Here is a 12,326-nt window from a genome sequence, read left to right on the forward strand (position 1 = left end):
CCAGGAAGATTAAAAAATAAAAAAAGACAGACAAATCAGATGCTACAAAGAGATGGTGGTTAAAATAAGTGTTGTTTCTGCTACCTTTGCTTTTGGACAATTAGACAAAGTACTGCATCAAAAATATAAGTGGGAGGAGTTGGAGTATTTGTTAACAATGCGTGCTGTCATCTAGGACGTGTTTTTGTGAAAGTGTAGATTGCAGTTCAGTCATCTGCTGTAGCAGCATTCAAGCCAATGATTCAAAAAGCTAATTATTTCTAAAAAGAAAAGCTGAATCTTGAAAAGAGAAATGCCAAATAGACATAATGGACAACATAGCTCCCATCTCTTCTCACTATACTGATTAAACAAAACGTTATTTTCCCTGAGGGATTTTCTGGTTATTAGACCTGAAAACCACCATAAAACACCATTCCTACATGTAGCATTTGCAATCCATTCAACAGGCTATTGTGATGCCTAGCTTCCCTCCACAGAAAAAAAGGGATCAAAATGAAGAGATAACAGAAAGGGCAGGGAGACCGCGTTAAAAATTTTCTCTATAGAAAGAGTATTTCTGTTGGTGGTACCTGCAGTTTGGATTTTCAGGTTGTGCTGAGCGGCTTTGGTGTGTGCTGAGATGCACTGCTTTTTTTGTTATTCTTAAATAAATCTTGGCTTCCTGATTGGCTTTCTCTGATTCAATACTCTCAGCCAATGTAAGCTTAGATCCCATTAATCAATTTGAGTAAATAGACTGCTATGCAGTAAAGCTAAAAGTTGGTCTCATCCCTGCATTTCCGTCCCGCCCCATTGACCATATCATTATAGCCCAACATTCTTTCCAATGGGGGAAGTTTTGCTTGCAAGTTTAACTAGAACTCCAGCACATGCCGGTCTATTTGGATGTGTGTTTGATGCACAGATGAGATTTTAGATGGAAATATCATTTCCTCCAGCATGTCAAAATATTGTCACTTTTCAGGGAGAGTCATTTCTTAGTAAACCAAGTGTTGGCTCATTTATTGGTGGCTGATGACTTCTAACATGTGCTGCCAGTGGCCTTGTGGTGACAAAAATATGTTCATTTCCGTGAATGTCACACTCCAGCACAGTGTTGACAGCAGTCTTACTGGAAAGTAACCCATCCTCATCTCTTTCTCAAATCACCATTACTAAAAACTGAATTATTGTCCCTGGAGTCAAAAAAAACTGTAATGTGGTTTTTCAAAGGCTTTTATTGAGTGCATTTTAGTACAATATTTCTCAGAAAGTTACATCTTACAAACTTTTGACACATACTTTTTCACAATTTACAAGTGGCAGCAATACAGAAACTGATGAAGAAGAAAACATTCACACTCTCCAACAAAGTACCCTGTGCACACACTGTCTGTACACATTTGATATGCACAAAACACACACATCCACCGCCTCTCAAACAAACAACTAGACACATAAGACAGGTGCACACTCACAATCAGCTCCCCCAATATTTGTGTACCACAGGAGAGAAAGATTGCGACAAATATCTTCAAAAGGTCCCACTTTATCCAGTTTTCTCTTCATTGGGTGTCCACAGCAGTTTGTCTTGGTGTGTCTTATTCGTGCTCTTAGATATTTGGATGCAAGTGCTGGCTGTATGCCGATCTAAAGTGAGCAAATCTTCAAATTTTCGGTCTGAAACAGAGAAAAAGAGGATACATTGGAATAGTTTAGTGAGTTTATTTTTGCAGGCAGTCATGTCAGGTAATTTCTAGGTGAAGATCACTTCTACTAGCTCTGATCCATAAATGGCAGGCATGATTTCAGCTACTAAAAGGGTCATTGCTCACTCTTCAGACAGTTACAGCACCATGAAACATTTAACAAGCTCTGCTCTTGTGTTTTGTATCGGTGTGTGATGAATGGCTTCCCTATGAAGCGGCTTTCGGAGAGGAGCCCCGAACTGCCTCTCTTTTCATCACACTGGAGTGTCATTATAGTAAGATATTTAGAAAGACAAACAGAGAAAGGCAAATTACACTGTTACATAACCAACGCATTTACCATCTCATTCAGGAGTGGCTGAAGTGAAAAGCAAATGCGTGGAGCTGAATGGAAGACTAATACATTTTAAGTAATTAAACCAATTCAGTAAAAGGTATCCATGTCTACTTTATGGGACGATTAATTAGTTAGTTGACTGTGGAAAGCAAAACATGTGTTGCTTACAATATTTTTCATTGCCAAAAGTAACTAAAGAAACTAACATTTACATAATAAAAAACAATTTAATGTAGACCGTAAGATCCCCCTATCACATAGCTCTCTCTCTTGATTATGCATCATGGAAACTGTATGAGAGTAAAATAATGGAAGATTCTAGAATGTGGGCATGTATGCATGTGTGTGTGTGTGTGTGTGTATATAGGCTCCCATCGGTCTCCCTCCCTGTGGAAGATCAGATGTCTGTCAGACAGGGGTCTAAGCAGGTGTTTGTTCCCTGCCTGAGCCCACTGGAGCATGGAGCCAAGTATTTCTCCGGCCGGGTCTGGCCTAGCCCATCTCCAGGCGGAGCTCAGGACAGCTTGGTTACACCCCAGATAAATGAGCTGGAGATCTGCCAGCGAGTGGGAATAGGACGGGCAGGGCAGAAAGAGAAAGGAGGGGAGGAGGATGATGAGAGGTGTAAGTATAGTTAATAATCTACTAATGGACCTGCCATCAATGTCTAATTTTAGAGGCAAGGTAGAACCGTCGTCACTCATATTCCGCCAAAGGGGATATTTTTTATCTATTTATTTATTTAAAGGCCCTAGCTACTTTAAAGAATTTATTGAACTACAATTAATCTAGAGTGTGAGCTTAAGTATTTCCTGGCATGGCTATATGACTTTTTATAAACATTATTTCCGCACATGTCAATTTTCAGACTAGAACAATTTTTCAAAGAGTCGGAAGCTAGTGGGAGAAAAAAATTCCAATCAAGGCACAATTAAAGAGCGTCATTCCCAGACTAAGAGTGACGAATCAGCCCTGTATAATGCCAAAAGATAAATAACTGGAATATGTTCCAAGAAAAAAAAAAGAAAAAAAGGGAAAATTTAAACCAAGTCTCATGTACAGTATGACATCCTTTGGGGGTAATGCAGCCAATTTCATATATGTGTGAAAGTCTCTTTGGCAGCATGGCATTTGGCTTTTACTCGCCTATCCATATGGCAACATCAAATAGTCGGTGCACAGATAAGCTCTGCAGCTTAAGTACAGCAGTCTGTGAAAGGAAGTATTGCATTGTGAGTAGTGTGCCCACGAGGGCTGTTAAAGTCTGCGTGTACAGAGAAATGACATTGTGAGCCTGTTGGCAAACCTCGGCCCAGATGTTGAGTTTCTCATCGCAGAGAATTGACGCTCATTCAACCTGAGAGCCAAGACCTCGATTAACTGCTCTTTCATGCTTTTTAAACTTGCAGAAAGAAAAAAAAACCTTGTCTTGGTCAGAATATCTTCAACCCCATTGTTAAACACCGATAGCATTTGTCTGGAAATTAATCAGTCAGCTATGGAGTAATTTGATGTGACTTCATGTGTGTGATCAGCAGACTCTTACCATCTGCGCCAGCCAAGACACGGAGCTTCGTTCTCCTCTGGTCGGTGCAGATCAGCCTCCAAACAAACAGCAAGAGCAAATGGAACATAAAACATAACTGTACATGTAAGTGCTCCCTGCCAGAGACAGCATGTGTTCACCCATATTTAAAAAGATCTCCATTAGATGGAGGTGATCTTAATTATGATAACTCCTACAGTAAATTGTTTTCTGATCTACAATAACATCTGTGATTACAGTTTCACTAGTCAAAAGAGGTGACTGGTGCCACTGGACCATGGAGGCAAACAACAAAACGTCCATTGTTCCGGTGTCCAAATAAAGCAGGGTGTCATAGGAAACTACACATCGCATGTTTCTATCGCAGTCCAGCCAAAACATCTTTGCCAAAAATGCAAGCAGTGTGATCTGTACATACATGTTCATATATAACACCTTCAATATGAAGGTTTATTATGAAATATATAATCATACTGAGCAAGAGATAAACATATTTATAGTTTCTGAATCTGACTGGAGCTGGTTAAAATGTCCTTCAGCTCCAAACCAAACCTCCACAGGTAGTGTTAAAGTTAAAATACACGTGGATGGTATCTTGCTATAGTGGCAAAACCAAAGAAACAGTTGGAAAAGACAAAATATAACTAAGCTCTGATTTCTCATTAGTTCATTTATGTTACATGTATTTAAAAAATCTTTAATCAAGCAATAGATGTGAAATTTGAAAATGGTGCTTCGCTGTACATCCCTGTATACTTCACAAAATGTTCTACTGGTAGTTGCTTATTTTGGGGAACATATTCCTCATCTAGTAAAGATACCTTCATTGCACAGACTTTCTATGATATGGATAAAAATTACAGGCCACATGTTTTTAAATGGTTCACATTTTACATCTGTAACATTTTCTTGTCCAGAGAATATGGAAGTACGGTTCACTCATTTTACTACACAACCAGAAAATGTTAGTAGGTCATTGATCGATGTTGGATTGTTGAAGTTATTTTTGTTTATGATGGCATGAAGTTCACAACCACAACAATGACGTTTGTCTTCCTTGTGTGTGGAGAAAAACAATATCAGGTCTGGACCCTGAATGCCTGTTGAGGGCTGCATGACGTGTGAAAGCTGTTAAAAATGTGGAAGTGTTGACCCTGGTCTCCTGTCGCCGTGTTAGTGGGTTAGATTAAGACAATAGTCTCGACTCTGGCGCGTTCCGTTGGACTGGGGGTCATTCGAGGGCTGCCTTTGTTGGTCCTTCGAATGCTGCCCGTTCCATGGCACAGCGCCCCCTGTAGTCATGCCACAGTATTAGGTGGCTGGCTCATCTGCACCCTCATGGACTGGATATTATTCAGGATCTTCTTCTGGTGGCCTGCTAAGGTCACTCCTATTCTCAGCAGATCCCTTCAAATGAAAGATGCAAAAAGAGGTCAAAAAACAAGAATGTATCCTGAAACCAAAAATATTTCCACTACACTGAAAAACGGCGGAATGATCGTCTGAAAAAGTTCAACATTTTAGGGAAAAAAATATATCATTTTAACCCTTTATTACAGAAGCTGTCATCAGAAACTAACGCATGCTCTTTAAAGTACAGTAACTCTTTGACTGTTCATGCAATTAGTCCAATTCCAACGGATTCATCCAAACAATATGCAACAAATTTACGAACGTAAAGTGTGACTAAATGTTTTGCATATATGTAGTCAATGTGGAATACCTTAAAGTTTTGCAGATCAGCAACACATATCGGCTAACGTTTCGGGTAATGTAAAGCTGCTTTTCTCCGTGTCAGAGTCAGCTGGTTTACACTGATTGTGTAAAAACACTGGATTTTCAAAGTATTGCATATCAACGGCTTTTCTCAGCCTCATTATCTGTCGGAGTTACATTAATTGCGTAAACGGTCAAGGAGTAACGGTAATTCAAATAACATCAAAGTTAGAGCAAAAGCTTCAGCGTTAAAGGGTTAGGAGAGATTTTAACTGAAGTCATAACTTTGAATAAAGTGTAATTTCATGGTTGCAATTGTAATGGTCCTAAGCACTCATTTCTAAGCTCCTTAATCTAAGAAGAATTTATAATGCATAATGCTACAAATTCCTGAAAGGATACCTTAGAGATTGAAAAACCATAAGCACACCAAGCAATAAAGAGTTAAAAAGAAGACAGTATATCTTTTTTAAAGTAAAAACTGCCTTGATACATACTAAAATCCCATGAACCCATTCCTTCTAACACAAAAGGCTTCAATATCAGGTAAGAGTCATAAAGCTAAAGTAGCACACATTTAACAGCTCTTAACAGAGTAAGGGATACTTTTAATACCCACGCAGGCTCCAACTTCAGCGCAATCACAGAATGACTTGAGTCACAGGGTGCACTTAAGCTAAAAATACATGCACTTGACATGCAGTCAATTTACACAAGTGTGCCCATCAAGCGCAATATAGGTTGGGAATATTTCATACAGACTTGTAGGCAAACTCACTCTGAGGTCATTTGAGCCACGAGCTGCAGAGAGGTGAATCCTGAGTTCAGGAAGTTGTCTCTGTACTGGCCCATCTTGATGGCTGTGAGCCAGTCTTCTACCGAACTGAAGGTGTTGAAGTCAGGTATGGATCTGTCCAACAGTGGCTGAGAAGGCCTAAAAGAGGAGGCAGGGAAGGGATGAGATGAGACACAGAAAAGTGCCTTGATGTAATATTTAACAAGCAGGGTTTTAAGGCGAACGTATCAGTGGGGTTGGAGTGAAAGATGAGGAAAAAGTGAGTGCGTCTGGGATTTATCTGTAAAGCTTAAATGTTTAAGAAAAAAAAAAAAAGGAAAGGAAAACATTACATTCAATACCTGCCCAACGTACCCCTGCAGGCTCGCCACAGTTGTGGAAAACGGTCACAATTTCAGAAACAGTAAACTAAGGACCTTGAAGACAAACATGCTCCATTGCACAAACTCATCTCAAAAGGAGCTAAAAGTTCACCTTGGGGAACGTGTCAACAACTCAAAACAAACAGCAAAAACAAATGGTTTCAGGTTTCTGGATGACCCTTAGCAGCTCAGCCAAAGCCTGGACTCTAAGGATAATCTATGAGGAAACTAGAAAGCGTTGAGAGGTAGAAGTGAGGATGTTAAAAAAAAAAAAATCCCATCTGATTGAATTTAAAGGGGAATTCTTTTTGAAAAAGAGTAATCCCTTAAAAAATTGAAAAACCGATGGTATGTAGAGGGTACTGATCAAAGCTCATGGTTCATAGTGCACACGAAAATATGTATGAAAAGTATTTCAGTATTATGAGTAGTTTGTTTTCATGGTTTTTAGCCTTTTTTTTTACTGCATGGAGAATATTTGGCCCATCATTAAAGTGGTATGAGGTAAAAACTAAAACATCGGTGTTTAGTTTTGAAAGAAAAAAAAATCTACAGTGAAAAAGAAGAGTTCAGGTTTGATGCAATCAACTGTAATGAATTCATATTTATTTTATGAGAAGATAAAAACATAAACTTGTCAGGTTAGTCTGTAAAAAAAAAAAAAAAAAAACCCTGCGGGAAAAAGTAATGAGAATTTGAATAAAAACACATAAACCATATTTAGATGCTTCTGGAGAACTGTGAACATGTGAGCGCTGTACTCACACTGCAGGAATGTTGGCTACGGCTTTGAGGCTGGTAGGGTTACGGATCATCTTGTCCAAGGTACTGACAATGTCTGAAAAGCGAGGTCGTACATTGCGGTCTTTCTGCCAGCAATCCAGCATCAACTGGTGCAAGGCACTGGGGCAGTCCATGGGCGGAGGCAAGCGGTAATCCTGTTCAATTGCATTGATCACCTTAGGAGTTAATAAGAAAATGCATATTAATAAAATAGCACAATATTTTATAATCTCAAGTGGTAAACAAGAATGAACTGAAGCACAGCAATAATATGACATCATCAATCTTCATGTTTATAATTTTATTATGTACCATGACAGTTAATTAGATTATTATTTTAAATTTTTGAATGTCAGGACACGGGCTCCGTACGAGTCCCGTCTCATCTTCCTATCACTGTTCCTTTAAATATTATTTTGCATTTGAGCTTTGTTTTATACTTTTCATATTTAAACTAGAATTAAACATTTGTACGTTCCTTTTACTTCAGGTAAACAAAATAGTTTTATATTCAGTATTCTGAGTTAGGTATTTGACTTCTGCAGTACTTCTTGTAAAAAAAAAAAAGGAATAACTGTTAAATGTCAGGCTTTTCTATGAGTTCTGGTAATCGCCTGTCCGTCCTGGGGGAGGATCCCTCCTTCGTGTTGGCACTCCTGAGGTTTCTTCCTTTTTCTCCAGAATCCGTTTTTTTTAGGAGTTTTTCTTTACCGCAAAGGGGGGGTCTAAGGGCAGGGATGCCAATTTAGTTTAGTCAGTTTGTTAGTTCAATTTAGTATTTTCCTATTGAATTCTATGTATTCATGATCCTTTTGATTTTATTTTTTACTTTTCAATCACCGATACGAAGCCCATCGAGACGACTGTTGTTGTGAATTTGGGCTATACAAATAAAATTGAATTGAATTGAATTGAATTCATATTTTACATGGGCGTCTTTTAGCTTTTACTAGCGGTGAACTATTTTGACAAAGACTTTCAGGGAAATCAGAGTGGACAGAGTGCTTTGTGAAACATTCAATATACATCCATAATGTTTGGCATTTAAACTATTAGTTAGAAATTAGTTATTCAATGATTCCCAGCATGTTCAAACACAATTAAGCTGCTTTAACTGTATCCTTGCATAATCAAGCAGATGCTGGAGTCTTTTTAGATTGCCATAATGCCCTTTAATATTGATTTATTGCCACCATCTGTAGATGTCATCTTTTCTCAGAAATGCTAAGTTGCAAGATAAGAATCACCAGTCAAACCTCGGGTAAAAGATACTATCATTAAAAGTTACATGCTACTTTGTAGCTTGCCATCTCTAGCCCACAGAGAAGTGAAGCTCAGCAGAATCTTGACAAATGGGGTGTGTGAATAAGAGAAGGAAAACAGAGGGTGGTGTATGGCAGAGCTTTTCTGTATTGAAGAAGATGGGTTTGAGGGGAAGAGCAAACAGTAGTTATTGTTTGTGTGCGTAAAAAGCTGCAAGAGAAAAAGGAACATTTGCGTGGATGCATGGACTGAGCAGGTGGACATGCTGAGTGGTGCCAGCACCACTAGGCAGTATTTGCTGCTGGCCCACTGAGGCAACATCTGCTAGGTTGGACAATCCTGCTGGAGTGAAGTCTATAGAGGCCTGATGGTTGGCTAGCTGTCTCCCTAAGAGAAGCTAAGGGAGAATAACTCTGTAGTTTGGGACTACATCAATCGAGTGTGCGTGTTGGTGCTTATGTGTGTGGACCTTATCCAAGCGGACACGGGGAACAAAGCAGAGCTCTCACCAATCATTCATTGCACTTGAGAGCTGGCCAGGAAGAGAGGGATACAGTGCAAGCCTGTCAAGTCTACTTTCAAAGTCAGAGTCAAGGACATATTTAGTGATGATCCTTTTCAGATGAGCCAGACATAAATTTTGACTGATTCCAGCGTTCTTTCAAACAAATTAACATCAATTTTTGGGTTTGGTAAATGCTGTCTGATGACTTTGACATGCAAATGAGCAATCGTCTTAACTTACAATTTATTTTAAAACTAAACCCGTTTTTTTATGTAAATGTATGTTCATTTTATTTATAACATTTTAATAAAATTATTAGCAAACCTTTTCTGAACTGCTCAACCTCAGATATTATTTTATGTTAAATATGTTTTTACCATTATTTGTGTTGCTTTTTTAAGCAAATCCTGCCTTGTGTTTCAGTTGGTGTCCTTGTCTCTGTCCATCAAGTTGTGCAGAAATAATAATAATGGATTGCATTTTTCTGCGCTTTTCCAGACGATCAAAGCGCTTTGGATCTATGTCCATTATTCGTTCACTCCTTATTCATACTAGTGATGGTAAGATACTGATGTACCCACAGCTGCCCGAGGCAGACTGACAGAGGTAGAGCGGTCAACCTTTGATCAGAAGATCGAAGGTTCGGTTCCCGCCTTGCCAGCCCATGTGTCAAAGTGTCCCTGGGCAAGATGCTTAAACCCATATATAGTTTGACGGCAAAGTGTGTGAATGTGTGTTCTTGGGTGAATGGGAATGTAACTGTAAAGTCCTTTGTGCCTTCTAAGAACGCAGTAAAGCGCTACATAACTATACCCCAGAGGCGGAGCTACAGGGTAGCAGGGGGAGGGGGGCTGCTTGTCACCCCGGTTTTTGAGTCAACATTGACAAAGTCCCCTTGATTCCGACTGAGGCGATCTCACCTCAAACTGGCGCGTCTTTTGTGGCTGAAAATCTCACAAAAATGTTCCATTCTTATGGAAGTTTTGCAAAAATAAAAACATGTCAATACTGAATGCTTACTCGTCTCACAAGCAGTAGAGAACTTGTGATTCATATATTTAAAGACATTTGACGATTACGGTTTTGTGCGACAGCAGGCTATAAAGAAAACGCTCCACTGCAGCGTTCAACACTCGCAAGTATTTTCTTTAGAAAATGCTGTTCCACAGAGTATTTATAGTCATTTTAGTAGCATTGTGGTGGGATAAATGTGATTTCTGTCCATTATTGTTCTTGCGATTTGTTCTGAAAAATGAACATTGCTTCATTCTAAAGAAAACAGCACATGGACCCACATGGACCCCCAGTTCATTTCTCATTTTGAAGCTCAAGTCCCCTCTCATCTTTCTATCACTGTTCCTTTAAATATTATTTAGCATTTTAGCTTTGTTTTATACTTTTTATATTTAAACTAGAATTAAACGTTTGTAAATTCATTTTACTTCAGGTAAACATAAAAACTTTAGTGTTCTGTGTTCTGAGTGAAGTATTTGACTTCTGCAATACTTCATGTTAAAAAAAAAATAACTGTGTAATGTCAGGCTTCAATATTCTTTTCTTAAAATGTTATACTTCACATGAGAAGACCAACAATCCATTAACAGCCTGCTATTCTTCTGAAAACACTCACATCCTGGTTGGACATGTCCCAGTACGGTCGCTCTCCAAATGACATCACCTCCCACATGACAATGCCGTAGCTCCACACATCACTGGCTGAGGTGAACTTCCTGTAAGCGATTGCCTCTGGTGCTGTCCACCTGACAGGAATTTTCCCACCCTGGAGAAGAAAAGGAATAAAAATGACATGATTGAAACATTAGGGGCGCATAACAGCATTTAATTTCTGATGAATGAAAATAAGCCAGGACCTTGAACAATATAAGGCTTTTTCCAGCTGTTTGACCTCACAAACTAGCAGTTTTTTCCCTGACATCACACACTTCCCAATCAACCCACCAGCAGCTAAAACGTTTAGGATTCTGTGTGCGTCATCGACTGAAACTACATTTAGTCGTGCCTCCTCTCCCATATCCTTGTTTGAATACGAGAAGATAGGCCCGGGCTTCTGCTCCAACATTTAGTGTTTCTGCCTGTAATTAGGCTTTCTGGGCCTCAGGCATGACATGCATACTGTTGATTGACATTGACAGCCGCTTGTTTAAATTCCACGAACACACATACAGACCCAGCTGGGAACGAGTCCACCGCAGACACGGACAGATGCAGCTGTGTGCACAGCCGCACACACAAAGAGTAAACCTCCGACTGTGCCTCCCCTCCCCACCACATCACATCTGAGCTGAGCTCGCCACCAGCTTAATAATGCCAATTAACTAAACCTGAGTATTTGCAGATAAGCTGCTGCTGGAAACAAACCCAACAGAACAGACCACCTCGAGTGAAGAGAATGAGATACAGAAAACAGGAGTTTGGAACTTTTCCATGCTGCAAATTCCTCTTTGACAGCCTTTATTCCCCCTTTTCTCCTTTTGAAAATACAAAATACATTTCTGAAAAAGCCCCATACTAAAAAGATTTTAGGATCCACCACTGCAAAATATGCAGTGGTGGGAGATGATGGTAGAAAAGAAAGAAACAAGAAGAAATGATCAATAACTGAATCAAAGCTGACTAATGTCCAGTTTTTTGCCTGGTCCAGTGTTCATATGTGAACAATCTGTGACATCAATGACCAGTGAAGGCAGCACAGTGGGAGCACACCGGCTGACAACCACAAACCCAGTGGCGCTTACACAGGACATGTTTCAGTCATTTGCTCCCTGTTTATTTTTCTTGTCTTTGTTTTAAGACCCACTCTAATCATTTTTTTTTGTGGCATTTTTCTCTTGATGGAGGACATATACAAAGAAAATTAAGACTAAAATTACATTTCTGAGTATTTCTTTATTCAAATTGTAAATCAAGACGAATCAGACAAAAACATGCCGTTTGTAAAAGCTTGTAGTTGTGGTGCTTACTTTGTTCCATATGTCCCGGCCACAACTCAGTGACAAATTTCTAATAAAGCACTGCAAAAACTATGTTCTAGAAAACAACATTTTTTTTTTTTTTTTTTTTTAAATACCACAGGAACACCTTTAAAAATAGATCGAAAGGTGATTGGAGTGGTACTTTAAGAACCTTGTTATTTTACAGGGTTTTTTTTTGTATTTTTTTTTCCCCCTTGAAACAAACAATATAAATTAAATTTAAATAATTTTATCCAACCCAAATCAATGGATTTCACTGTTATTAAACAGCAATAACACAGCCTAAATGCTTTTCAAAATTATATGGCCACCTCCCTTCTACTTCTTTCCTGAC

General features: G+C 39.0%; 1 protein-coding gene across 2 annotated transcripts in view; it reads right to left on the reverse strand.

Moving 5' to 3' along the window:
* Positions 1 to 1,202: 1,202 nt before the first annotated feature.
* The window catches only part of LOC101173092 (ephrin type-B receptor 1-B), a 159,582-nt gene continuing 148,458 nt past the window's right edge, over positions 1,203 to 12,326 (reverse strand). For both annotated transcript variants that reach the window (XM_004079228.4, XM_011486792.3), the window contains exons 13-17: positions 10,630 to 10,779; positions 7,214 to 7,407; positions 6,069 to 6,224; positions 3,575 to 4,981; positions 1,203 to 1,662 (exon numbers count right to left, since the gene is read on the reverse strand). In XM_004079228.4, the coding sequence (XP_004079276.2) occupies positions 4,873 to 4,981; positions 6,069 to 6,224; positions 7,214 to 7,407; positions 10,630 to 10,779 (609 nt within the window). In that variant the 3' untranslated portion in view covers positions 1,203 to 1,662; positions 3,575 to 4,872. The remainder of the gene's footprint in view (positions 1,663 to 3,574; positions 4,982 to 6,068; positions 6,225 to 7,213; positions 7,408 to 10,629; positions 10,780 to 12,326) is intronic.

The sequence above is a fragment of the Oryzias latipes genome, chromosome 17 (assembly GCF_002234675.1).
Source record: "Oryzias latipes chromosome 17, ASM223467v1".
In the NCBI taxonomy this organism is placed as follows: Eukaryota; Metazoa; Chordata; class Actinopteri; order Beloniformes; family Adrianichthyidae; genus Oryzias; species Oryzias latipes.